The sequence below is a fragment of the Ceratotherium simum genome, chromosome 25 (genome assembly GCF_057802395.1).
Source record: "Ceratotherium simum simum isolate JZ-2026a chromosome 25, ASM5780239v1, whole genome shotgun sequence".
NCBI lineage: Eukaryota > Metazoa > Chordata > Mammalia > Perissodactyla > Rhinocerotidae > Ceratotherium > Ceratotherium simum.
The window spans coordinates 42,968,352-42,996,108 of NC_141924.1; the positions used below are offsets into that span (position 1 = coordinate 42,968,352).

At 34.8% G+C, this 27,757-nt stretch overlaps 1 protein-coding gene across 3 annotated transcripts in view; it reads right to left on the reverse strand.

The window, feature by feature from the left end:
- The window catches only part of ZDHHC17 (zDHHC palmitoyltransferase 17), a 121,035-nt gene that overhangs the window by 38,218 nt on the left and 55,060 nt on the right, over positions 1 to 27,757 (reverse strand). For 2 of the 3 annotated variants that reach the window (XM_087449159.1, XM_087449161.1), the window contains exons 8-12: positions 27,538 to 27,663; positions 18,149 to 18,291; positions 16,264 to 16,366; positions 9,004 to 9,126; positions 8,358 to 8,420 (exon numbers count right to left, since the gene is read on the reverse strand). In XM_087449159.1, the coding sequence (XP_087305285.1) occupies positions 8,358 to 8,420; positions 9,004 to 9,126; positions 16,264 to 16,366; positions 18,149 to 18,291; positions 27,538 to 27,663 (558 nt within the window). The remainder of the gene's footprint in view (positions 1 to 8,357; positions 8,421 to 9,003; positions 9,127 to 16,263; positions 16,367 to 18,148; positions 18,292 to 27,537; positions 27,664 to 27,757) is intronic. The other variant, XM_087449160.1, reaches the window with a different exon arrangement.

Sequence of the window (27,757 nt, forward strand, 5' to 3'; positions counted from 1 at the left end):
ACAGAATAATATTTCCACAGAATAGCAGAATATAAAAACATCCTAGAGAGAGTGACATCAGCATCATGGTGGAGTGAGTTGTTCTCTCCCCTCTGAGTTACAACCAATTAGACGTCCACTGATCAACAGAGGATTCCCTACACAGCACAACAGGATGCATAAGAGATCCAGGCATCTGTACAGCTGAAGGTAGGTGGACTGGACCCCCAGGAGGCAGTGGTACTAGGGGAGCACACCCCGCCTCCCTAGGAAGCAGCAATCCAGGGCACAGATCCCCACATTGGTCTGTACACCTGCAAGAAAACAGGCATGGCTTGCCCCCAGCCCATCTCCCAGCAGACTTAGCCTCCACACCTGCAAGTGGTCCCAGCAGTGAGGGAGAAGGCAGGCTGGCTTGCAACCTGACCATCTCCCAGTAGATGCACCATGTGTGCCCCTCCTCCTTCCCCAGCAGTCATCAGGTCTTTCTAACAGTAGGGATAATATACAAAACTCGGATTTTCCTGGCTGGGGTGGGGTGCTATGACCTGAATTCTTAAAACACACTGGCTAGTGCCAGAGAGCAGAGGCTGCACTGCAAGCAACAACAAAAACCTCTCCCTGCATAGCCCCTGCACCCCCCTAGTGATGGCAGGTGGAACTTGTGACCAGAGGCTTCCAGAACTACAGAACTGGTGACCCAGAGCCCATTGGTGGTATCCCTGACACTCATGCAGCTCCTCCAGCAGCGAGGGCTGCACACAATTTCCCAGCTCCCTGGGCCCCTGGCAGTAACAGTGACACCTATGAACCCAGTGCCCCTGGCAGCAATGCAACCAGCACCCACAGACAACCCAGGAGCAGCAAAACAGGTGGTGTATGGGGGGCGCAGCAGTGTCCAAGTCCATGGAGAGCCAGTGGAGAAATATGAGACACAGGCAACCCTGGAAGCAGCAGAAGTGCTCGCAGCCTGGAGACACTGGTGGAGACACTTGAGACTAAGGCAAAGGCACCAGCAACCCCAGAGGCACAAGCAGCACAAGGAGGGCAATGATAATGCCCCTGGCAGAGGCAGTGGAGGGGGGAAAGTGCAGGCTCTTAAATACAACCAGAAACAGCACAGAACCAAAGTAACCAAAGCTGTACCCAAATAAGAAAGGTGGTTACTACCACAAACGCGCCAGCAGAAGATCAATTCATCAAACACCATGAAGAACTACAGTAACATGGCAGAACAGAAGGAGAATGACAGCTCTCCAGAAACCAAACTTGAAGTCAGAGAAGTTTACACTCTAAGTGACAGAGAATTCAAAATAGCTGTCATAAAGAAACTCAACAAGTTACAAGAAAACTCAGAAAGACACTTCATTGAGCTCATGAATAAAATTAATAAATAGGAGTACTTCACCAAAGAGATTGAAACTCTATAAAAAAAACAAACAGAAATTCTAGAGATGAAGAACACAATAAATGAGATGAAAAATAATGTAGAAAGCATAAAAAATAGAGCAGACCATATGGAGGAGAGAAGCTGTGAGCTCGAGGATAGAAACTTAGAAATGAGTAGGTGGCGCAGGAGACAGAACTAAGATTTTAAAAAAATGAAGAAATTCTTCAAGAAATATCTGACTCAATTAGGAAAAGTAACATAAGGATTATAGGTATTCCAGAAGGAGAAGACAGAGAGAAAGGAGCAGAAGGCTTATTCAAAGAAATAATAGCTGAGAACATCCCAAACCTGGGGAAGGAGCTGGACTTACAAGTACATGAAGCCAACAGAACTCTTAATTACATCAATGCAAAAAGACCCTCTCCAAGGCATATAATATTAAACCGTCAAAAGTCAATGACAAACAAAAAATATTAAGGGCAGCAAGAGAGAAGAAAATAACCTACAAAGAAACCCCCATCAGGATTTCAGCAGATTTCTCAGCAGAAACCCTACAGGCTATGAGAGAGTGGAATGATATATTCAAAATACTGAAAGACAAAAACTATTAGCCAAGAATACTCCATCCAGTGAAATTATCCTTCAGACATGGATGGAGAAATAAAAGCTTCCCCAGATAAACAAAAGCTGAGGGAGTTCATTACCATTAGACCTGTCTTACAAGAATGTTGAAAGGAGCTCTCCTATCTGAAACTAAACAGCAAAGGTTTACAAAACCTTCAGCAAGGAGATAGACAGACAGAATCAGAAAATTGCAGCTCTATAACAGAATAGGTTAGTAACCACTTAATTATAACATAAAGGATAAAGGGAAAGAAAGCATCAAAAATAACTATAAACACTTCAATTTAGTCACAAACTCACAACACAAAAAAGAACAATTTGTGACAACAAAAACATAGAAGGGGAAGAGGAGGGGGATGGAACATGCTTAGGCTAATGGAGATAAGAGGCTATCAGAAAATGAACTATCTCATCTATGAGATCTTTTATACAAACCTCATGGTAACCAAAAAACAAAAAATCAGAGCAGAGTCACAAATCGTAAATAAAGAGCAAACTGAGAAAACCATCAGAGAAAAACACCAAACTCAAATGACAGACAGAAATACAAGGGAAAAGAAATAAGGGAAATATAGAACAATTGGAAAACAAAAGAGAAAATGGCAGTATTAAGCCCTCATATATCAATAATCACTCTAAATGTATATGGATTGAATTCTCCAATCAAAAGACACAGAGTTGCTGGGTGGATTAAAAAACAAGACCCAACAATATGCTCCCTCCAGGAAACATATCTCAGCTCTAAAGACAAATAGAGGCTCAAAGTGAAGGGATGGAAGATGATAGTCAAGGCAAATGGCAAGCAAAAGAAAGCAGGTGTTGCCATACTTAGACAAAACAGACTTCAGGATAAAAAAGATAAAAAGAGACAAAGATGGGCAGTATATAATGATAAAAGAGACATTCCAATAAGAAGACATAACACTTACTAATATATATGCACCTAACACAGGAGCACCAAAGTATATTAAGCAATAATTAATAGACCTAAAGGGAGAAATTGACAGCAACGTAATAGTAGTAAGGGAACTTAACACCCCACTTACATCAATGAATAGATCATCCAGACAGAAAGTCAACAAGGAAACAGTGGACTTAAAAGAAACACTAGACCAGATGGACTTAATAGATATATATAAAACATTCCATCCAAAAACAGCAGAATATACCCTCTTCTCACAGGCACATGGAACATTCTGAAAGATACACCATATGTTGGGAGACAAAGCAAGCCTCAATAAATTTAAGAAGACTGAAATCATATCAAGCATCTTTTCCAACCAAAATAGTATGAAACTAGAAACCAACTACAAGAAAAACACCAGAAAAGTGACAAAGATGTGGAGACTAAACAACATGCTACTGAACAACCATTGGATCAATGAAGAAGTCAAAGGGGAAATCAAAAAATATCTGGAGACAAACGAAAATGAACATACAACATACCAACTCTTATGGGATGCAGCAAAAGCGGTACTAAGAGAGAAATTTACAGCAATACAGGCCCACCTCAAGAAACAAGAAAAATCTCCAATAAGCAATCTTACACTAGACCTAAAAGAACTAGAAAAAGAAGAACAAACAAAGCCCAAAGTCACTATAAGGAAGGCAATAATAAAAATCAGAGCAGAGGGGCTGGCCCCGTGGCCTAGCAGTTAAGTGCACGCACTCCACTACTGGCAGCCCAGGTTCGGATCCCAGGCGTGCACTGACGCACTGCTTCTTCGGCCATGCTGAGGCCGCATCCCACATACTGCAACTAGAAGGATGTGCAACTACGACATACAACTATCTACTGCGGCTTTGGGGGAAAAGAAAAAAAGGAGGAGGATTGGCAATAGATGTTAGCTCAGAGCTGGTCTTCCTCAGCAAAAAGAGGAGGATTAGCATGGATGTTAGCTCAGGGCTGATCTTCCTCACAAAAAAATTTTAAAAAATAAAGGAATCCTGGCTTAAAAAAAAAAAAAATCAGAGCAGAAATAAATTAAATAGAGACTAAAAAAAACAATAGAAAGGATCAATGAAACCAACAACTAGTTCTTTGAGAAGATAAACAAAATTGACAAACCCTTAGCCAGACTAAGAAAAAAAGAGAGAAGACTCAAATAAATAAAATCAGAAATGAAAGAGGAGAAATAACAAGAGATACCACAGAAGTATAAAGGATTATAAGAGAATACTATGAAAAGCTATCTGCCAACAAACTGGATGACCTGGAAGAAATGGATACATTTTTAGAATCATACAACCTCCAAAACTGAATCAAGAAGAAAGAGAGAATCTGAAGACATCAATCACAAATAAAGAGATTAAAACACCAATCAAAGACTTCCCAAAAAACAAAAGTCCAGGACCAGCTGGCTTCTCTGGTGAATTCTACCAAACATTCAAAGAAGATTTAATACCTATCCTTCTCAAACTATTTCAAAATATTGAAGAGGACTGGACACTTCCTAACTCATACTACAAGGCCAACATTACCCTGATACCAAAACCAGACAAGGACAATACGAAAAAGGAAAACTACAGGCCAATATCACTGATAAACATCGATGCAAAAATCCTCAATAAAATATTAGCAAATTGAATACAACAATACATTAAAAAGATCATACACCATGATCAAGTGGGATTCATTCCAGGGATGCAGGGATGGTTCAACATCTGCAAATCAATCAATGTGATACACCACATTAACAAAACAAGGAATAGAAATCACATGATCATCTCAACAGATGCAGAGAAAGCATTTGACAAGATCCAATATCCATTTCTGATAAAAACTCTTAATAAAATGGGTATAGAAGGAAAGTACCTCAATATAATAAAGGCCATATATGACAAACCCACAGCCAACATCATACTCAATGGTGAAAAAGTGAAAGCCATCCCTCTGAGAACAGGAACATGACAAAGATGCCCACTCTTGCCACTCCTATTCAACATAGTACTGGAAGTTTTAGCCAGAGCAATTAGGCAAGAAAAAGACATAAAAGGGGTCCAAATTGGAAAGGACCAAATAAAACTGCTGCTATTTGTAGATGACATGATTCTCTATATAGAAAACCCTAAAGAATTCACCAAAAAACTATTAGAAATAATAAACAAATACAGTAAAGTTGCAAGGTACAAAATCAACATACAAAAATCAGTTGCATTTCTATACACTAATATAACGAACTAGCAGAAAGAAAAATCAAGAATACAATCTCATTTAATCACAACAAAAAGAATAAAATACTTAGGAATAAATTTAACCAAGGAGGTGAAAGAGCTATACACTGAAAACTATAAGACATTATTGAAAGACATCAAAGACATAAAGAAATGGAAAGATATTCCATGCTCATGGATTGGAAGAATAAACACCGTCAAAATGTTCATATTACCTAAAGCAATCTACAGATTCAGTGTAATCCCAATCAGAATGTCAACGACATTCTTCACGGAAACAGAACAAAGAATCCTAAAATTTATATAGAACAACAAAAGACCCCAAATAGTGAAAGCAATCCTGAGAAAAAAGAACAAAGCTAGAGGAATCATACTCCCTGACTTGAAAATATGCTACAAAGCTGTAGTAATCAAAACAGCCTGGTACTGGCACAAAAATAGACACACAGATCAAAGGAACAGAATGAAAGCCCACATATAAAACCACACATCTATGGATAGCTAATCTTCAACAAAGGAGCCAAGAACATACAACGGAGAAAGGAAGTCTCTTCAATAAATGGTGCTGGGAAAACTTGACAGCCACATGCCAAACAATGAAAGTAGACCATTCTCTTACACCATACACAAAAATTAACTCAAAATGGATTAAAGACTTGAATGTAAGACCTGAAACCTTAAAACTCCTAGAAGAAAATATAGGCAGTACACTCTTTGACATTGGTCTTAGCAGTAACTTTTCAAATACCATGTCTGAGTAGACATGGAGTAGGCACGCCAAAAAGATTCTGCAAGGCATGGAAGCCGTCATCAAAATGGAAAGACAACACATCAACCGGGAGAAAATATTTGCAAATCATATATCTAACAAGGGGCTAATTTCCAAAATATATAAAGAACTCATACAACTCAACAAAAAAAAACCCCCAAACAACCCAATCAAAAAATGGGCAAAGGATATGAACAGACATTTTTCCAAAGAAGATATACAGATGGCCAACAGGCATATGAAAAGATGTTCAATATCACTAATTATTAGGGAAATTCAAATCGAAACTACAATCAGATATCACCTCACACCCATCAGAACGGTTATAATTAAGACAAGAAATAACAAATGCTGGAGAGGATGTGCAGAAAAGAGAACCCTCATACACTGCTGGTGGGAATGCAAACTGGTGCAGCCATTATGGAAAACAGTATGGAGATTTCTCAAAAAGTTAAAAACAGAAATGCCATATGGTCCCGCTATTCCACTTCTGGGTATTTATCCAAAGAACATGAAATCAATAACTCAAAAACATATATGCACCCTTATGTCCACTGCAGCATTATTCACAATAGCCAAGACATAGAAGCGACGCAAGTGCCCATCAACATATGAATGGATAAAGAAGATGTGGTGTATACATACAAGGGAATACTACTCAGCCATAAAAAAAGACAGAATTGTGTCATTTGTGACAACATGGATGGACCTTGAGGATATTATGCTGAGTTAAATAAGTCAGACAGAGAAAGGCAAATACCATATGATCTCACTCATACGTGGAAGATAAACAAATAAACACACAGATAAGGAGAATAGATTAGTGGTTATCACGGGAGAAGGGGGTGGGGGGGAGGGTGAAAGGGGTAAAGGGGCACATATGCATGGTGACAGATAATAACGGGACTGTTGGTGGTGAAAACAATGCAGTCTACACAGAAACTGAAATATACTGATGTATACCTGAAATTTACACAATGTTGTAAGCCAATATGACCTCAATAAAATAATCAAAAACAAAAGAATATTCTAAACGTTAAGAATGCCAATCTTATAAATTACCCATTGTAAAGCACAGAAACAAAACCCTTTTAAAAGAATGCTTTTTAAAAATATAAAAGAATCTAGTCAGCACCCTCAAGTTGCTACCAAAAGTAATGTAGTATATATTTTGAATACTCAAAATCATTACTGTTTCATAAAAAATTGTTAAGTGAGGGCCAGCATGGTGGCATAGTGGTTAAGTTCGCATGCTCCGCTTCGGCAGCCTGGGGTTTGTGGCTTCGAATCCCGGGTGCAGACCTATGCACCGCTCATCAAGCCATGCTGTGGTGGCATCTCATATACAAAATAGAGGAAGAAGGGCACAGATCTTAGCTCAGGGCTAATCTTCCTCAGCAAAAATAGGAGGATTGGCAATGGATGCTAGCTCAGGGCCAATCTTCCTCATCCCACCCCCCCCCCTAAAAAAAAAACTGTTAAGTGAAATAACTTAAAGAGTCCGTACAATTAGAGCTCAGTTTCAAAAACTTGTTCATTCTATAACTCTAAACTAAGTCAATTATTTTCTTATTATTCAAATGTTAAGACATTAGCTCAGTTGCAGTAGATAACTTAAAGATATACCTTTAAGAGCATTTAGTTTCAGGTACGATTTGGGGATATTTCAGTTTCCATGTAGGAAAACATGGTTTAACCACTGTGGCAGTCTACACATTTTTCACAAGAGCTAATTATAAAACTTAAGCAGAAAATAAAAACACAAAACAGCATTATTCTATAGAAATTTGATGTCTATAATAATAAAATAAACAATGTCAATATTACTATATCTGATTCCATAAGTAAATGTTATTTAATTTCATATTATATCTTTATCTATGACCTGAAGATGACAACTTTTAATATCAATGATAAAATAGTGCCCAAAGTTGCATAAACTCTCTAACACAGGCAGATACTACTCAAATTGAACCAGTTTAGAGGCCATGTTGTCTTAAAAGTTATATAATGGATTTTCCCACTGTGACTTTTAAATACTAAGAATAAATTTTCTTAAAATGTAATTAGGAAAACAATACATTAGGGAATCATAGTAAACCTCTGATTTTAAAAACTTTATTACTTCGTTTTTTATTTGTTGAGTTGCATTTTAAAAGAGAAAAATAGAGAAAGAATGAATATGAATGAATGGCACCTCTGAATTTGAAGCGCAGCCAAGGGCTACCTCAGGGGAATAAGCAGATTGGGAAGGAGACATCATTTTACCACCTGTCCTCTTGTCCCATGGTCTCAAAGGCACTTTTGGGGGGCATGAAATGTGCTCAGTGAAAGAAACTGTTCTCCTTGTTCCCCACACCCTCTAAGCTCCGCCACGGCTAGGAGAAGAGGAGAGAGGGAAGAATAAAGAAAAAATACTACCAAACAGGTACTGCAGAATATACTGAGGTCCAGACTTCCTGTCTCTGCAAGTTCAACTATTGTCTGTGAATTAAAAACATAGAGATATTTTATTCAAAACGGAACAATGTCTACCAACTACTGTGCCATCAATATGAATCAATAAACACGATGTTCATCTTTAATTAACCCATGTTTTCAGCTCAAAATAATAAAATCTTTTGTTCATTTACTTAGATTATAAATTTGGTTTCCTAAGTACCTGGCTTATAGACGAGGGGTTCCCTGGATCATATACACAAATATTTCAGTTATTGGAACAATATATCTGCATTGTCAACCAATTTATTGGCCTTCAAGTTTATACTATATTTCAGCAAACATTTAGTGAATGCTGAGGCTTTATAGAGATGTTTAAAATACTGTATTTGTTCCTCAAAGCAATCACAGTAGCCTTACAAAGGAGAGAAACATGAAATTATAAAATGTCATGGAAGTGTAAGGACAGGATCACAAGAGCACCAAGGGTGAGCACCAACTACACATAATCTCAGTTTGGTTTGAAACTTCTTCACATTCTAAGAGTTTCTTCCTTTGTACTCTATCTGCTATAAATACTGCTAATTTGTCAGTTAAACATGTGACTAGTTAGATTCTATCTTGCTACCTTTTTCTTTTGTTCTTCTGTAGCTTTAATAATCCCTGGATCTGATTTCCAAGATTTTCCAAAATTGTAGAAAAGTGCAACACTATTGGCAAGGAATGGAAGATGGATAAATAAAAAGTTGAGATGTGCCTAAAGTCAAGGAATATAACGAAGCGATGATAAATGAGTTACTATCATACATAAACTCATAATCCACAAAATTTTACCACAAAAAAAAAACACACCAACCAATCAAACAAAATACAAGCTGGTTTACCTATGACATCAAAATAGATACATTTCTCCATTATGTTCATAACTAAATGTAAAAATTAAAAATAATTACTTCTTTACAAACTGTAAATCATGTAGGTTAGGCTTATCTAACACTTTTTAAAAATCAGTGAATACATTAAAAACTCAGTGAATACACTATTTTTAAATGATTATTTCTTTTGACAAAAATGAAGGGACTTCTCATGTTCAAAGTTATTAACATATTACTTTATCTATATGCATTAAAATCTTTATATATCTACTAAACACTTCAGATATCATACCCATATATTTTAAAGATTGCTTTTAAATTCTCTCCATTGCCTTTTTTGAACACATTCAAGTTGATTTTAATTTTAGAAAAGATATATATAAACTTGCTTAAAATAAAAATAGTTTCTATGTTCACATTTTCCTACCTAATGAAAATATAACAAATGTACTAGGCATTTATAAATAGAAGTGAAGAATCAAGACTATTTTAAATAACACTAGGAAAAATCAAGCAATGTTGCTAGAGCAACAGAGTTCCAGACAAAATATCTGGGATACTTTATTTTCAAGATTTTATGTAGGTACAAGTATCATACAAGAATTTTGTAAGATTTTTTGACATTATCACATATACACATCATTTACATTTCTCATGAAGCAAAGATAAAAAGAACGGCTTCTTGAATGAAATGATCATATATTTGTTTGGTAAATACCAAAACACTAAACCACCACTTAAAATAGAGGAGAAAAAAGGAAGGAGATATAGAGTAGTTATTATCACCTGCCATATACAAGTGATTTCTCTTTCTCCCTTCCTTTATTTTCTCCCCACTTCCACCATCCTTATTCCACAAAATCCACTGATATAACCAGCACAGAATAAACAAGAAGTCCAATTTTCAGCTGTTCCAATAGCTAAAAGTCTCGAGTATAAAGCTGAGTACATGTATGTGCAAAGAATGCCGAACCATGGCATTTTTTTAGGGGTGGTACCTTTACTTACCATAACAGTTTCAAAAAGGTGCTAACATAAATAATAGGTCAGGTTCTTACGGTCTGGATTAAATTTGTAAGGGGCTAACTATCAGCTCAATAAATAACTACAGATTTCAAAGGGACTTATTTAGGAATTAAATATCAGATGAACTTAAAGAATTTCTTTGCTTGTCCTTCAAAGGTAAAGAGATTAGATATCTTCAAATGGTAGTTTGAAATTAGCTTGAGCAATAGGTGCAGATCAGTTAATTTTAAAAATTTAACTGAAATAGGCAAAATAGCATGGTTGTTTTTCTGTAAAGGTTTAAAACCACCTTTATTCCTGATGAAAATTAAAAAATACTAAAAAGTATAAAGACAAAAACAATAACGCCACCCAGAGATAACTTCTTTTATTTTTGGCACTGTGCATTTTTTATCATAATTGAGATCATAGTGTTTTTATTAACATTAATAAAATAAATAACTTATTAATCACCAATTACGTGCCAGTCAAGCTGCACAAGAACCCGATGATAAACCCCACCGCTATCCCCACTTTACAGATCACAAAACTGAGGCAGAGGTTAATTAAACAATCCAAGGTTACAGAGTGAATTAGAGGTGGAACTGATATTAAGACCCAGGCTCTTATTATCAATGCTATTCTGCTTCCTCGAAGTGCTTAGTATCTTTGGGTATGAACATTTTTAAGGCCTGATATATATTTTTATACTGTCAGATTATTTCCAGAAGGAGATACCAATTTATAACCCCACTAGCAACACATATTGCTTGCATTAGCATTGAGTAAAGAATAAAATGTTGCCAATTTTAGAGGCAAAAGAGGCATTATTTTATTGTCTTAATTTATATTTATGCTTTTATGCTTAAACCGTCCTCCAATTAGAGACGAAAGAAGTATTTGTCATCAGTGTTTTTAAATGCTTATAGAATCATTTTTTACATCTAACTTTCTAATCTACTTGGATGTTATTTTCATGCCTGCTGTGAAATGCAGCTCTAATTTATCATAATACCCAAAAAAATGAACCAAAAACAGTAAATCAAACAAACCAACTGCCCCACAAAATACCAGAACAACTTTGGAAAGGGGACAAGCCACATTATACCGTAAAGTTCAAGCTGGATGTCCAGGAAAGAAGATTCTGGTGAGGCAGGCTGCCTGGGGTAGTCCTTAATCCTGCCTCCACCTGTATAGTTAGTATGAAAGACGTAGATGAGAAGACAAAGTCAGAATTCTCATCAATCCCACCCAGGTCTTCTGCTCTGGACTAAATCGTGTCCCCTACCAAATTCATACGTTGAAGCCCTAACCTCTAACGTGACTGTATCCGGAGATAAGGTCCTTAGGAAGCAATTAAGGCTAAATGAGGTCATAAGGGTAGGACGCTAATCTGACAAGCCTGTGACCCTATGAACGAAAGGAGAGAGAGAGATCTCTCTTGCTCTCTCCTTGCCATGTGAGGACCCAGGGAAAAGGTGGCTGTTCGTAAGCCAGGTATATCAAGGCTGATACTGCAACTGAATGAGGAAAGGGTATGCTGGAGCAACGACTTCTCTAATAAGCAAAAAAGATACTGACCCCTCCCCTCACATCATTCCTTATACACAGTAGTCAAATACACACGATAAATAAGAGAGTATCTTTAATGACTTCAGAGAAACTTTTGCACATGTGCACAAAAAAAAGATATACAAGAATATTTATAGCAATATTTTTGGAATTCACAGAAGGTGGTGATTGGGTACTTGAAGATAGGCATTAAAAAGCTTAGAGAATATTAGAAGGAAACTAGGAAAAATACACAGTAAACTGAAGGAGTCCTAAGAGTAAACTATAGAAAAAAATGGTTAAAAGGAAAATGCATAGAAGAGAATGATGAAAATTATAATTCTGTACTCTCTTCATTTTTATATATGTAATCATCCAGGGCTCTAGAAGTTCTTCATATCTATCTTTAGTTTAAAAACTTTATTTAACTTAAAATCTGATTGAAAAACTATTTTTAGACATAAAATTTCTAATAACCTACCATTAATATTTCAAAAGTGGTGCCAACCACAGTTGACTATCCTGGCTATGACAGTGAATTTTAGAGTTGATTATTATAAACGAAGCATAGTCAATAAACAAAATTTTCAAATACATAAAAGGATGAGAAACAAAATAAAATCACTCATGAATCTAACACTCAGAGATAACCACAGCTAAAATTACATGTACTCACTTGCAGCTTTTTGCATTTTAAAATTAGAATCATGCTGTAAATATAATTTAGGATGTTTCTGCTTATTATATTCTAAGTATTAGCCCATATCATTAAGTCTTAGAAAAGCATTTTAATGGCTATTTTATCCCACACCATATGTAGTGTAACTGATAGAACTCTCCCCCTATTCAGGTTGGATATTTATGTTATTTCCATTTTTTCCCTATTATAATAGTGCCATGACAAACATCCTAGTAAATAAATCTTTGATCATATCTCTGATTATTTACTTATGAATGATTAAGAGATCATTAAGAGAGATTTAAAGCTCTTTCTACAGGTTGCCAAATTGCTTTCCAGAAGGGTTTACGAACTTCAAATCATGTTCCGAGTATAATATAAGGACATTTGAAGATACACTGTATCAGGTCAAAAAGCTGGGTTCTACACCAGACCCTTGATAATCACCTATGTGACTCTGAGCAAGACATACAACTTCCCTGAACCTCAATTTTCCATCAGTTAAAAAACAGCATTATGATTTCTGTGGTTTGTTTTTTTAGTCTCAAAGAATTGTTCTGAGAACCAAGTAAAATAATATATCTGAAACAGCTATAAACAAAAAAGCACTGAATTAATGTAAAGTATATATGGGGTGATAATAATTTAATGAACACTAGAAAAGAGTAAGAACTTATTTATTAAAAGTTTATATCAATATAAAATTCATCACCACCATAAAAATACTTATTAAAGTGGATATCCTATTATGAAAAACTAAAAGTTCATACAGTTGATCCTCACGCCGACTCACTACAATTTATTTGTCACCCCACAATCAACACTCACAGTCCTTTTCAGTCATTCGTGGACACTCGCAAAGTGGCAAAAAATACGAATCACCCGTCCCACACATTCCCAGCTGAGTTGACAAGGTGATACTCTGCCTTCTTGTTTCAACTCTCATATTGTAAATAAGTGTTCTTTCTGTGATTTATTTAGTGCCACATTTTTCGCATTTTTGCGCTTTTTGTTGATGATTTTGCTTTTTAAAATGACCGACAAGTGTAGTGCTGAAGCGCTGTCTAATGTTCGTAAGGGCAAGAAGACTGATGACAAAGAAAATGTGTGCATCAGACATGCTTTGCTCAGGCATGGGTTATAGTGCTGTTGGCCATGAGTTTGATGTTAATGATCAACAATAAATATTAAATTTGGTGTTTAAACAGAAACACATAAAACAAGGTTATGAACTGACTGGTTGACAAAAATGTTGTGATCAGAAGCTTGCAGGAATTAACCTTCTTCTTCCCCTGCGAGCAATGGGTTCAGTATTTGGTAAGTCAGTGTTTCCAGAGACTATATAACATAACTACTGTGAACAATGAAAAATGACTCTAATTCTATTTTTCAAAACTAGTGTTAACCAGCTTTAATTAAGGATATGTAATCATGAGTTGCAGGAGGCAAGTGGTAGAAGCAACAACAAAGAGGCTGAGGTCAGCAAGAGAGGTAGTCCCTGACAGCTGCTGCCGTTTTATCTCTGTACCTTAGTCATTACCTTGTATCAGGAACCTCATAGCTCTTTCCTGTCTGACATCCTCTGTGCTGCCATTGTAAATTATTCTGGGCTCTTTTCTGTTGCCTTTCTGCTCCACTCTCTGGTCTCAGAAATTTAATACTAAAAACAAAAAATGTAGCTCTGAAATCATACAGGGCCTAGATAGATGGTTCTTTTATAACATAGAGAAGTATCAAGTTTTTTTTGGATAATCAGAATTTAACCTTATTTGTGATTTCATTCCACATTCCATGAGCATCATACACACATACACAAACATTCAAATAAAAAACTATAAATGCATATTTAAAGTCCATTTGGACACAAACTTAATTAGATTTAAAAGTCATGCATAAATAATAACAAGCACTTATTTAGTACTTTTTACGTGTCAGGTATGTCTTAAGCTCTATTATATTCATCCTTTCAAGAATTCTGAGACAGTGCTATGATCATCCTTCCCTTATGCACAAGTATAAAACTTAGGATTCTCATACTACAATTTTTATTTGAAAATTAACACAGGCAATTTACTCCGTACATTTAAAAAATGAATTATATGCCAATCTATTTGAAAGGCAGAATTATTCAAATAAGGCAAGTTAAATAGACTTGACTGTTCTACCCTTCCCTTCAAGATCTACCTCTCACATTCTCAACTTCTCCGCTTCGGAAACTTGCATAGCTATTTTACACTCTCTCCAAATAAAGAAAAGAAAAAGGAAAAAATTCAAATTATACTATATAAAACTCTCTGGCATAAAATTTTCATTATTTGGTAATCTACTAACTTTTCTGCTTTTCTCCACTTACATGCATAACAGATTAAGAGAACAGCAACAGTCTAAAATTATTTTGAGATGTGAATCTGACTTTTTTTCTTGAACATAAAATTTACTGTCCAATTTAGGAAACAAAGTTAGAAAATATGTCTGGAATACTAAAGTCACTTCAGAGGTCAGTACTTTTTATAAATCTAAAATAGATGAGGTAATAAAAACAAGCAGATCTGTTTTACTCACACTAAATGTCCCAATAAGACAATTCTAATGCTCAATAAATCCCTGAGCAACAATTTTATGTCAAAGTATAACACTAAGCCAGAACGAGCTAGTGAAAACCACAACATGGAAAAATTTCAATAGATACTTATGTTAAGAAATTATTTTAAAATAATTCTGAAAGTAATCATATAAAGCTGTAAAAATAAAAGAATTACAAGTGCAGCTACAATTCTGTGCCTTGTTCTCAAAAAAAAATAAGCATATTTTGTTCAATTAAAATACAAAACAACTTAACAAAAAGAATACAGTATTATAACACGCAAGACTGTGAAGTGAAACCATGTATTAATTAAAATTGTTCAGAACAATTACAAGTCATCGATAACTGCATGCCATTTAAAACATTATTTTATATACATTATAGTAATGTTTTGAAAAATGATTAACAGACACTTATGAAATATTAGCCTTTATTATAATAAATCAAACTGTCCAACTGATTGATCTATGTTAATAATATCAAAAGTTGACATTGGCCTTATTTCTTTGATACACACACATGCACACACACACATTTACAATTTCAAATTATACTACTTTTTAAAAGTATATTACATTGAAACAATTTGCTAAAGTTAGTAAATATTTGAAGATACAGCATTATATGCTTTTCATGAAGCAAAAGAGAAAATTAACTGTTACCTACTACAGCAAAATAACAAGTTGTGAAATTAAGAAATATTTAGAAAAAATAGTTTGATACTAAAACATGAAAATCACAGTTTAGTAGAAAGGTTTGGGATATGTGCTATAGAATCAAACAAGTACATATGTCTTTCCCAGCTTTACCAGAAACTAGCTATGTGGCCCTGAGCAAAGATAATACCTCAACCTATTTAAGTTTAAATTTTTTCATCAATAAAATGGAGATAACAATACTAAAATATACGATGTGTATTAAATGAGTACAAAGTATTTAAGAAAATGCCCTTTAAACACTCAGTAAATGGTAGCTATTATTATTGACGTTATTAAAAGCAGCTTTCAAAAGCAATCTATTCAATATAAAACATTTAAAAACAATATTTACATTAGTTCACACTTATTTTTCTAAGAATACTGTTCTACTGTAGCAAATCTTGAGTAGTTCAGTCCTAATGTTAAATTATTATTAAACATTTGTTTAAAAAACAAACGAAAATTGCTTTAGATATGATCTTTATAACCAAAGGATATCATTCCAAAACCAGAAGAACCATGTCACGTACATCCAGAATTTGGTTGCCAAATATATTCCAAGGGGCAGTGCACTATGCATTGAATGATCAAAAAAAGATCTGTAAACACAAGTTTTGTAAAATTTGAGCTCTATATTTCATTGTAAAAATGAATATTTATTTATCTAAATGAAAATTACACATTCTATGTAGTAAACTCTGGTTTAACCAAAATCCACAAGTCCAGGCTGCTTAAATACTAAGACTGTTTTCATACTAATCAACAATAAGTTAACAGCTGAATGACTCAGCAAGATTCTGAAGCTCCTTTTAATTCACCAAGAGTTAAAATTATATTCCATTTACTTTTCAACTTCAGAATTTCAGGGTATTCCTATTCTTTTAACTCAATACGTCACTTTAGTATACAGTCATGTGCCTCATAACGACATTTCGGTCAACAACAGACCACATATATATAACAGTGGGCCCACAAGATTCATACCACATAGCTAGGTGTATAGTGGGCTATACCATCTAGGTTTGTCTAAGTACATCCTATGATGTTCACACAACAACGAAATTGCCTAACGACGCATTTCTCAGAAAGTATCCCTGTCGTTAAGCAATACATGACTGTGTGTAGTAACTCTAACATTCAGCATATTATTGACCAAAGACATTATAATTTTGACACATGAGTGCAAAGCAATCCTCAAATTTTTCTCTGTTTCATCATTTCTCCTTACCTACACATTTCCATTAAGCTTTCGGCACATCTTTTCAAATACAATGAACTGGCTAATTTAGTGGAACTGAACATCACTACTTACAGTATTTAAGAAAAATAAATATTAATAAATGTTATTAAAAATAAGCAAGATCGGGGCTGGCCCGGTGGTGCAAGCGGTTAAGTGCATGCTCCGCTGCAGCGGCCCAGGGTTCACCAGTTCGGATCCTGGGCACGCACCGACGCACTGCTTGTAGAGCCATGCTGTGGCCGCATCCCATATAAAGTAGAGGAAGACGGGCACGGATGTTAGCTCAGGGCCAATCTTCCTCAGCAAAAAGAGGAGGATTGGCATCAGATGTTAGCTCAGTGCTGATCTTCCTCACAAAAAAAATAAATAACAAGCAAGATCAACCATTCACGTAGGCTGAATAGAAAGTCTTGGTGATTTTCTATTTATAAAAGCCATTGGAGCTCCTATAAACACTAAAATTGAGATTAATTACCTAGAATTAAGCCCCTTTCTGGGAGTTAACACATTAGTGTATTACAAGTCACTCTCATCTCTGGGTGAATTATTTTCAGAAGTTTTTTTTTTGAAAATCAGGTGAAAACAAGGTACTAAAGGAATGGAAATTAGGTGGAAATCTAAGGATAGGAAGAAAAGGGAATGATCACAATGTTTAAAGAAAAAAGAGAGAGGAGAAAACTTTTTTAAAAAACTGAGCCTACTTGATATGCTTAGACTCTACCCTCTACTAAAATCAAACCTCTTTCTTGCATATTGCCTACGACCAAAGAAAATATAATTCCTATGGAAAGATAAGCCCAAGCATTATAATTACCCGGAAATAAGCAATATGTATATTACATTTAGAGTTCAACAAACTCAAGTACACATCTACTGAAATGTTTTAAAAATATTTTAGCCTTAAAAATTAGATGCTAGACTTCGTCACTGAAAGCACCTTTACAATCATTTTAACAACAATGTTAAAATTTTAAAAGATTTCACATATAAATTTGCCAAAATTCTTTAACATTAAATTAAGACCAAACATGTTACATAAAGTCAATGTTCTAAACATACAAAACATTAATTTTATATAGCAGGGTCCAAATTATATTCTTTCATGTACAGTTAAAAATATAATTAAAAACAACACACTTACTTTGAAAGAAATTGTACTGTAGCCCAAACACCACCATACATTAGCCCTTTAATGAGCCAAGAATCAATATTTAGGTCTGCTATAAACCCAACCAGCCAAATAACTAAGAAAGGAGTTCCGAGCATTACTTTCTGCCGAAATTCCTGTAGAGAAAAAAAAAAATTAGAAGCTTTTCCACGTTCCAAGCAACCTCAGTATGAACCACTGTTACCTTTGTGAAAACATGCAACAGAGGGTGAAATTCATTCATTCATTCATTCAAATGTGCCTACACACTATGTGTGTACTATTCAAGGTGTGGTCTCTATCTTCTAGAGACAGGCATTAAACAAACTATTTAAAAGTACTTGGTTAAAATTGTGGAAAATGAGAACAGAAGCTATAAGAGTGGGTCTAGATAGTCAGATATAAAAGATAGCAAGTACCACCTGCTAACACGTGGGCAGGCTAGAAAACAGTTCATGACAAATACCACCCTATTTTACCATGGGCACTGATAACTAGAGAGAAAAGGACAACAAGAATGACTGATGGTCTAAGAACTGTATCAGAGAAGGAAACCTGAGGATGCTTAGCCTGGAGAAAACATTTTGAATGACACATACAAACAGTATATTAAAACCTTAAAATGAGAAAGAGAATAAAATCAAACAATCTACAGGGTACTAGACCCCACAGAATGGAGATTATGTGCCTCTGAACACATATCAAAGCAGAGTGCTTAATATTCCAGAGGTCATTCCATTTCATTTTTATACTCGTCTGGTTGTTACCAAGTCCATACTTCTAAGTATGAAACCTATCTACTTCCTTGTGACATCTATCACAATTGTATCCTCAGAGCAACACAAAATAAGTCTATTATTGCCTCTTCCACACAACAGCCCTTCACAAACTTATAGGCAGCTATCAAGTCTCTCGAGTTACCTTAGTTGATAAAACTATCTAAGATCTAACAAAGCTCAGAGTGTAAATATTACTTTCCTCATTGATTATTTACCTTTCTGCAGGTTAACATTATATTACACTTTTTTTACCACCTCTTTCACTGTTGGCTTCTAGTGAAACACTTTTTAATATAAATGGCCACATCTTTCCCACTAGCCATTGTAATTCATTTTCTGACCTAAACTTGCAATTTTAACTTAGACAAATAATTAAACATATCAACTTCAGAGTTTAACTTTACGCTGTAGTAAAATAACTAAGCCTTCTAATTGGTTTTTTCATCTTTAGTATGTGTGAATTTTATATCAAGACGTTAGAGAAGATTTATAACTGGGAGAAGAGAGTGTACGGATGAGGGTAGATATTGATGGGAGAGAAGGTGAACATGTGTCATTTGAAAAAGTATTTTCTAAAATTATCTGTAATTTGGCTTGTTATTAGTCAAGACACTTGTTTCCCTCAGCAGTGGCCACATTTTTTATTAAAAATTAATATACAAATTACATATAGTAAAATTCACTTTTTTGTGTACAGTTCTCTGAGTTTTGGTTAACATACACAGTTGTGTATACAGCACTAAAATCAAGACACAGAACAGTTCTATCAAGCCCTGAAATACTCTGTGACCTAGTCCCAGCCCCTGACAAACACTAATCTGATTTCTGTCCCTATATTTTTTCCTCTGCAGGAATGTCATATAAATGGAATCATACTGAATGTAATCTTTTAAGTCTGGCCTCTTTCACTTAAGGAATGCATTTGACATTCATCCATGTTGCGTGCATCAGTAGTTTGTTCCTTTTTAACACTGAGTAGTATTCTATTACAGGATATATCAGTTTGTTCACCCATTCCCCAGCTAAGGGATTAGGGTTGTTTCCAGTTTTTGACAACTGTGAATAAAGCCATTATAAACATTTGTATACAGGTTTTTGTGTGAACATAAGTTGATTTCACTTGGATAAATACCGATGCATGGGATTTCTGGATTTTTTTTTCAAACTGTCATTTAACATACATATTATAATATAAAGATGTAATGGTGATGTGCTGCTTCTGCAGATATGAGAGATCTATTTTATCTTACATTTTATTATGGAAATTCTCAAATACAGTCGTCCCTCAGTATCTGCAGGGAATTGGTTCCAGGACCCCTGCAGATACCAAAATCCAGGCATGTTCAAGTCCCTCACACAAAATGGCACAGTATTTGCATATAACCTATGCACATCTTCTCGTATACTTTAAATTAGCTCTACATTACATATAATTCCTAATACAATATAAATGGTATGTAAATACTTGTTATACTGTACTGTTTAGGGAATAATGACGAGAAAAGAGTCTGTACATGTTCAGTACAGATGCAACTATTGTAGGCCTTTCTATCCGAGGTTGATTGAATCCATGGATTTGGAACCTGCAGATATGGAGGGCCGACTATATACAGTAAATTTGAAAGAATTTTATAGTGAATACCTATATATCAACCACATCGACTCTATAATTCAGTAATCAATTTTTTGATTAAACTTTTTATTTTGAAATAACTGTAGATCCACATGCAGTTGTAATAAATAACACAGACAGATCTCAAATATCCTTTACCCAGGTTCCCCCAATTGTTAAAATCTTGCAAAACAGTAGTACAATATCACAACCAGGATACTGATATTTACACAGTGAAGATACACAGTATTTCCATCACTGCAAGAATTCCTTATGTTGGCCTTTTATAGCAACTTCCTCCCTACCCTATTCCCACTCCCCTAGTAACCTCTAGCAACCACCAATCTGTTCTACATTTCTATAATTTTATTTGTCATCTCAAGAATTTTATACAAATGGAATTATACGGTATGTACTTTCATAGGATTGGCTTTTTCACTCAATGTAATTATCTGGAGTTTCATCCAGGTTACTGCATGCACCATTAGTTCATTTTCTTTTACTGGTGAACAATATTCCATGGTATGAACGTACCACAGTTTGCTTAACCATTCACCCATTGAAGGACTTTGGGATTATTTCCAGTTTGGGGCTATTATATGAATAAAGCTGCTACAAACGTTTTGTGTGTGAACATAAAATTTCATTTCTCTGGGATAAATGCCTAAGAGTGCAGTTTCTGGGCTGTGTGGTAATTGCATGCTAAGTTTTTTAAAAGGAACTGCCAACTGTTCTCTAGGGTACTGTACTGTTTTACATTCCTACCAGCAATGGATGAGTAATCTAGTCTCTCTGTACCCTCACCAGCATTTGGTGGTGTCACAGCTTTTTATTTCAGTTATGCTGATAGGTGTATGATAGTAAGTCGCTGTGGTTTTAATTTGCATTTCCCTAATGACTAATGATGTTGAACATCTTTTCTGTGCTTATCTGCCATTTTTATATCTTTTTTGGTGAACTATCTTTTCTTGTCTTTAGCCCATTTTCTAATTGGATTGTTTGATTTCTCACTGTTGAGTTTTGAAAGGTCTTTATATATTCTGGAAACTAGTCATTTGTTGGATATGTGGCTTGCCAATACTTTCTCCCAGTCTGTAGTTGTCTTTTTGTCCTAGTAACATCGTCTTTTGTGAAATAAAATTTTTAATTTTGATTAAGTCCAACTGATCAGTTTTTACCTTTATGGATCATGCTTTTCGTATCAAGGGTAACTCTTTGCCTAGCGCTAGATTTTGATGATTTTCTCTCTTTTTTTCTAAACGTTTTATAGTTTTACACTCCACATCGAAGCCTGTGAACCATTCTGAGGTAATTTTTTCATACGGTGTGAGGTTTGAGTTGTTTTGTTTTTTGCCTATGCGTAGCCTTTTCAACAAATGATGCTGGGGCATTTGGATATCTTTCCTCCACTGAATTGCTTTTACACTTCTGTCAAAAGTCAGTGGGCATATCTCTGTGGTTCTATTTCTGGGCTCTCTATTCTCCTCCATTGATCTGTCAGTTTATTCCTTCAGCAAGACCACACAATCTTGATTCCTGTAGCTCTATAGCAGGTCTTCAAATTGCGTAGAGTGATTCCTCTTTTTCAGAATTGTTTTAGCTATTCTAGGTCTTTTGTCTTTACATAAATTTTAGAATAATATTGGTACTATAGATAAAAAATCTTGCTGGAATTTTTGTTTAATTGTATTAAATCTATATATCAATTTGGGGACAAGTGACATACTCACTATGTTGAGTCTTTCAATTCATGAACACAGTACGCTTCTCCATGTATTTGTATCATCTCTGATTTATTTCATTGGCATTTAAAAATTTTTAGTATACAAGTTTTTTTACCTGTTTGGTTAGATTTACACCTAACTATTTAAATTTTTTTTTTGAGCGATACTAAGACACTAAGTAGTACCGTGTTTTTAATTTCAGTGTCCACATGTTTATTGCAAGTATACAGAAATAAAATAGATTTTTACATATTTATCTTATATCCTGTGACCTTCCTGAACTCATTTATTAGTTCTAGGAGTTTATTTTATAGAGTCCTTGGGATTTTTCTATATAGACAATAATGTCAACCACAAACAGGAACAATTTTATTATTTTTTCCTTTCTGATTTATTTGCCTTTTAATTTCCTTTTCTTGCTTTATTCACTAGCTAGAACTTCCAGCACTACGCTAATAAGAGGAGTAAGAGGGATATGCTTGCCTTGTTCTTGATCTTAGGGGGAAACCATTCAGTCTTTCACTATTGAGTATGATGTTAGTTGAAGGTTTTATACATGCTCTTTATAAAGTTCAGGAAATTCTCTTCTGTTCCTATTTTTATGCGAGTATTATCATGAACGGATATTGATCTTTATCAAATGCTTTTTCTGCATTGATTGATATAATCATGAGATTTTTTCTTCTTTGTTAATATGGTAGATTACATTGAATAATTTTTTAATATTAAATGAGCCTTGCATCCCCGGAATAAACCCAATTTGGCCGTGATGCATAATTCCTTTTATATATTGCTGCCTTCTATTTGTTAAGGATTTTTGAGTCTATATCCATGAAGGAGACTAGTCTATAATTTTCTTTTTTGTGCCGTCTTTGTCTGGTTTTGGTAACATATATTGTTTCCATTCTGCTACTTGCCTGTATAAGCAACTTGCTGATATTCTTATATGTGAAGTGAGTTTCTTACACACAGCATATAGTTGGGTCAAATTTTATAATCCACACTGCCAATATCTATCTTTTAATTGGTATATTTAGACCATTTACATTTAATGTAATTATTGATATGTTAGAGTTTAAGTCTATAATTTTGTATTTTGTTTTCTATGTGATTTTCTGTTTTCTTTTTCCTGCCTTATGGTGGGTTACTGGGAAGTTTTTTAGAATTCTATTTTGGTTTATACCTATAGTGTTTTTGAGTATATTTCTGTATCTTTTTTAGTGGTTACCCTAAGTATTACATTATATAAACATATCACAGTGTACTGGTGTCATCGATTTTACCAGTTCTAGTGAAGTGTGGAAACCATACCTCCCTTTATGTCCCTCTGCCCTCCCCTGTTTATACTGTAAAGTGTCTCAAATACGTTCTCTACGTACATTTAGAGCCACATCAGACAGTATTAGAACTCTTGCTTCAACTGTCAAGCATAATTTGGAAGACATAAGATGAGAAGGAAAGTCTACCATATTTACCCATAATTTTGCTTACCCTGATGTTATGTTTCAAGATTCTGTCATCATTTCCTTTCTGTTTAGAGAACTTCTCTTAGCCATTCTTTTAGCGTAAGTCTGCTGGCGACAAATTCTCTTAGCTTTCCTTTATCTAAGAATGTGTTGATTTTTCCTTTATTCCTGAAAGATATTTTCATTGGATATAGGATTCTAGGTTCACAGTTCTTTCCATTCGGCACTTGGAAAACATGCCAGTTCCTTCTGGCCTCTATGGTTTCTGATGAGAAATCCGCTATCATTTGAATTGTTTTATCCCCATCTGTAAGGGGATTTCAGGCTTTTTATTTTTTGGTCTTTAGTTTCCAGAAGTTTGACCATGATGTGTTTGGTGAGGATTTCTTTGAGTTTTTTCTGTTTAGGGTTCATTCCACTTCTTAATCACTAGGTTTGTCTTTTGCCAAATTTGGGGAGTTTTTGGCCATTATATCTTTGATAACTTTTTCAGCCCCACCCTCTTTCTCTTCTTCTTCTGGGACTCCAATCACATTAATGTTAGATATTCTGTTATAACCACAGGTTCCTGAAGTTCTGTTCATTTTATTTTTTTCAGTTTATTTCCTTTTGTTATTCAAAATGGGTAATTTTTATTGTTCTATCTTCAAGGTCATTGATTTTTTCCTCTGTCCCCTCTATTTCTGCTGTTGAGCCCATCCATTGAGTTTTTTTTCTTTTGGTTACTGTAATTTTCAGTTTTAAAATTTCCATTTGGTTCTTCTTTGTATTCCATTTCTATATTTCTACTTCTATACTGAGACTCTATTTTTTATTTGTTTCAAGCATGTTCATAATTACTCACTGAAGCTTTTTATGATGGCTACTTTAAAATCTTCTGTCAGATGATTCTAACATCTCTGTCATCATGTTGTTGGCATCTATTGATTCTCTTCGTTCAGTTTCAGATGTTCTTGGTTCTTGGTATGATGAGTGATTTTCGTTTGAAACCTGGACATTTTGGGTATTAGGAGACACTGGATTTTACTTAAACTTTTCCTTTTAGAAGGATTCCTGTGATGTAGCTTGGCAGGGGGAGAGGAGTGAGGCATCTTCTCATTACTGCCAGGTGGGGTGGAAGTCCCAGATCCCAACTTGGCCTCCACTGACAGCTGAGGAGGGCTTCCCATTACTGTTAGGCAAAGGTGGGACTTCCAGCTCTCCACTATAACTCTATTGATACCTCCCTGGCTGGGAGGGTCAGGAGCGCCTCATTACTGTTTCCTCTGTGGTTTCCACTGATACAGCAGGCGATGGGACCTCAACAGTCAGTGGGGTGAAAGTCTGAACTCTCTACCTGGCCTTCTCTGACACCACCCCGGGAGAGAAGTTGGGGAACCTCATTACAGCCTGGTAAGGGTAAAGTTACACCTTTGCTGGTATGAGTCAGGGTGGAGCCACAGTTTTTTCCGTAGTGTTTAGCTGTAGTAGAAAGTTATTTTTTAAAAGTTTCTGTCTTGCTAAGCTGCCTCTTTTGTGGTCCTTGGGCTAGAGATCAGGCTTTTGTTGGGCCTCTTCTGTCTGCACCCATTCATGACTCTGGCTTGTTGGATCTGTCAGTTCCTCTTCTGGGACACATGAGGCAAAAAAAGAGCAGGCAGGGAAATCACCACCATGTCATTCTTTGGGGCCTGAGTTCCCTAGCTGCTTTGCTTTCTTCTCTCCATCTTCCAGAGTCTTCTTACATTAGCTTTGTACATAATGTCCAGGTTTTTCGGTTTTACTTAGCAGGGAGGAATAGGGAAAAGTATATCTACTCCATCTTCCCAGATTCATTTTCCCATAATCAATAAACAACATTAAAGAGGAAGATATGTGAGATTTCCACTGTTACCAAAGGGATCATGGGTTTTTAAATGTTGAGAAACACTAATTTAGAGATTTCCCTCTAACTTATTATTAACCAAGTAACACTTATTTAACCATAAATCTGCCTGTCTAAAATCTTCTAAGCTCAAAAATCTAAGAGTTTTAAAAACAGTTTTCTAAATCAAGAGTCCCTCCATATCTAATTGGCTATTAGCACTGTCCAAAAATATATTTGTTTTCATTTTGGGATGACTTGTTTTTAGTAAAATACTATTGAGTCCTAGGTGTCACTGTTTTCTTGCTTAGTTTTAAATATAGAACATACTTCATACTAGCAAATCAAGTCATGTACACGATTTAAATTTTTCTAATGTGAAATGAAAAGAGAAGAACGGTCTTCATAATTATAAATACTTAATGTTACAAGGCCCTCAACCATCATATATTTTTATCTAGTAAACTTTTAAAAAAATGTAATACATTTAAAGCTACTAATGCAAAAAAAAAAATTTCAAAAAATAAAATGCAGGAATACTCAACTCCCAAACTGATCACAATAATATATAAATGTTAATAAAATTGTTAAACTTTTTAATGAAGCTCTCTTTTTCAAAAGAAATCATATCTAAACACATATACAGTTCATTATTGCTATAATAAGTAACTTTATACATTAAAAAACATCTAAAATTTACAAAGTCATTTTCATCTGACTATATATTTTTTAAAAACCTTTAGAATATTTACACTAAACAAAATGAAAGCATAAAGATTATGGAACTTTCTAAAGTAATACAAGACACTTTTATTACTAGGCTAGCTATTATGAGACATTAGCCATTTTTTACTCTGTTGAGAAAAATTGAAGCAAAAAACTCCTAGAGAACAGAGCAATATCAAAGTAAATAAATAATGAATCATTTTCTATATTATATCTAATAGTGAAACAAGAGAGTTAACATGACATGCAAAAATTGCTCATCATTCTCAACTGAGAGATGGAAAATAGGCAAGTTTATAAACTATAAATCTAATTCTTTTGATGTCTAAGTAATGGACCAATGGACTTTTCAGCTCATTAAGGAAGTATGACTTCCCACAAATAAATGAGGTATGCTTTCAAGTGTATTTCTCTTCATCCAAAATTTGTCATTTTGTCTAACAGATAGATCAATGTTAACTTTAAACAAACAGTATTACCACTATCACCCTGAATAAGACATACATAAGATGGTACTCAAGTCTTAATGCCATTCAAGTTGTAATTATTGACAAGTTAGCAAATATCTTGTCAATTATTTAGGTATATAAAGAAATTGTCAGTCAGCTAATTTTTCCATTTTTAAGAAATATAGACTCCTCTTTTGAGGAAATGTTCTTAGTTGTGATACCATATTATTACAATTAGGCAACTGAGCCAACAGTCAGACAGTTTAAAATTGAAGGTATATGGAAGATCTAAAACGGGCTTTCTATAGAGAAAGAATATACGTTTCTCTCTCTAAAAAAAGTTACAACACATCGCATAAGAATGGAAAGCTTAAATTAATTAGAGCTAGAGTTGCGTAGTTAAAAAAGATGTGTATTAGGACTAAGATTTTTCACCATTTATTACCATACTAAAAAATGCACTTAAACAGGAAAGACTTTTATGATATCTCCATTACTTAACGAAGGCCAGCTGAATCAATGAACTAACATTTATGTCAGTAGCCTATGGAGATTTACCCATCTTTCTTAATTATCAGATAATACAAATAGGCCATCAATTAAGCAGGCAGAGCCCTGAGAAACTTTGCTATCTTCCTTCATTTTATACTGAATGAAATGATATTTTAAAAATTATACCGGCCAATGCCAAAATTAAAGGCTGTAAATACTCATGCTAAGAAAGTATGCCTATGAATCTTACTTAAAAAGACTATATATTGAAAATCTTCAGTCATAAAATTACCTTATCAGCTTTCAGCTTTCTAAGGAAAGATGGATTGTCATATCCTTTTGCTTGCCTTGCCTCTTGCAAATGGTTGATCATCCACACATTTTTTCTCTGCTTTGCCAAATCAAGTGCTGATTCACCCTGTAATATAAGTAGAAGAAATTCACATTAAAAATAAAGAAAAAGCATAATATTTTACTTTTAGAGCACTTCCATAAAAACAAATTGACTGCAC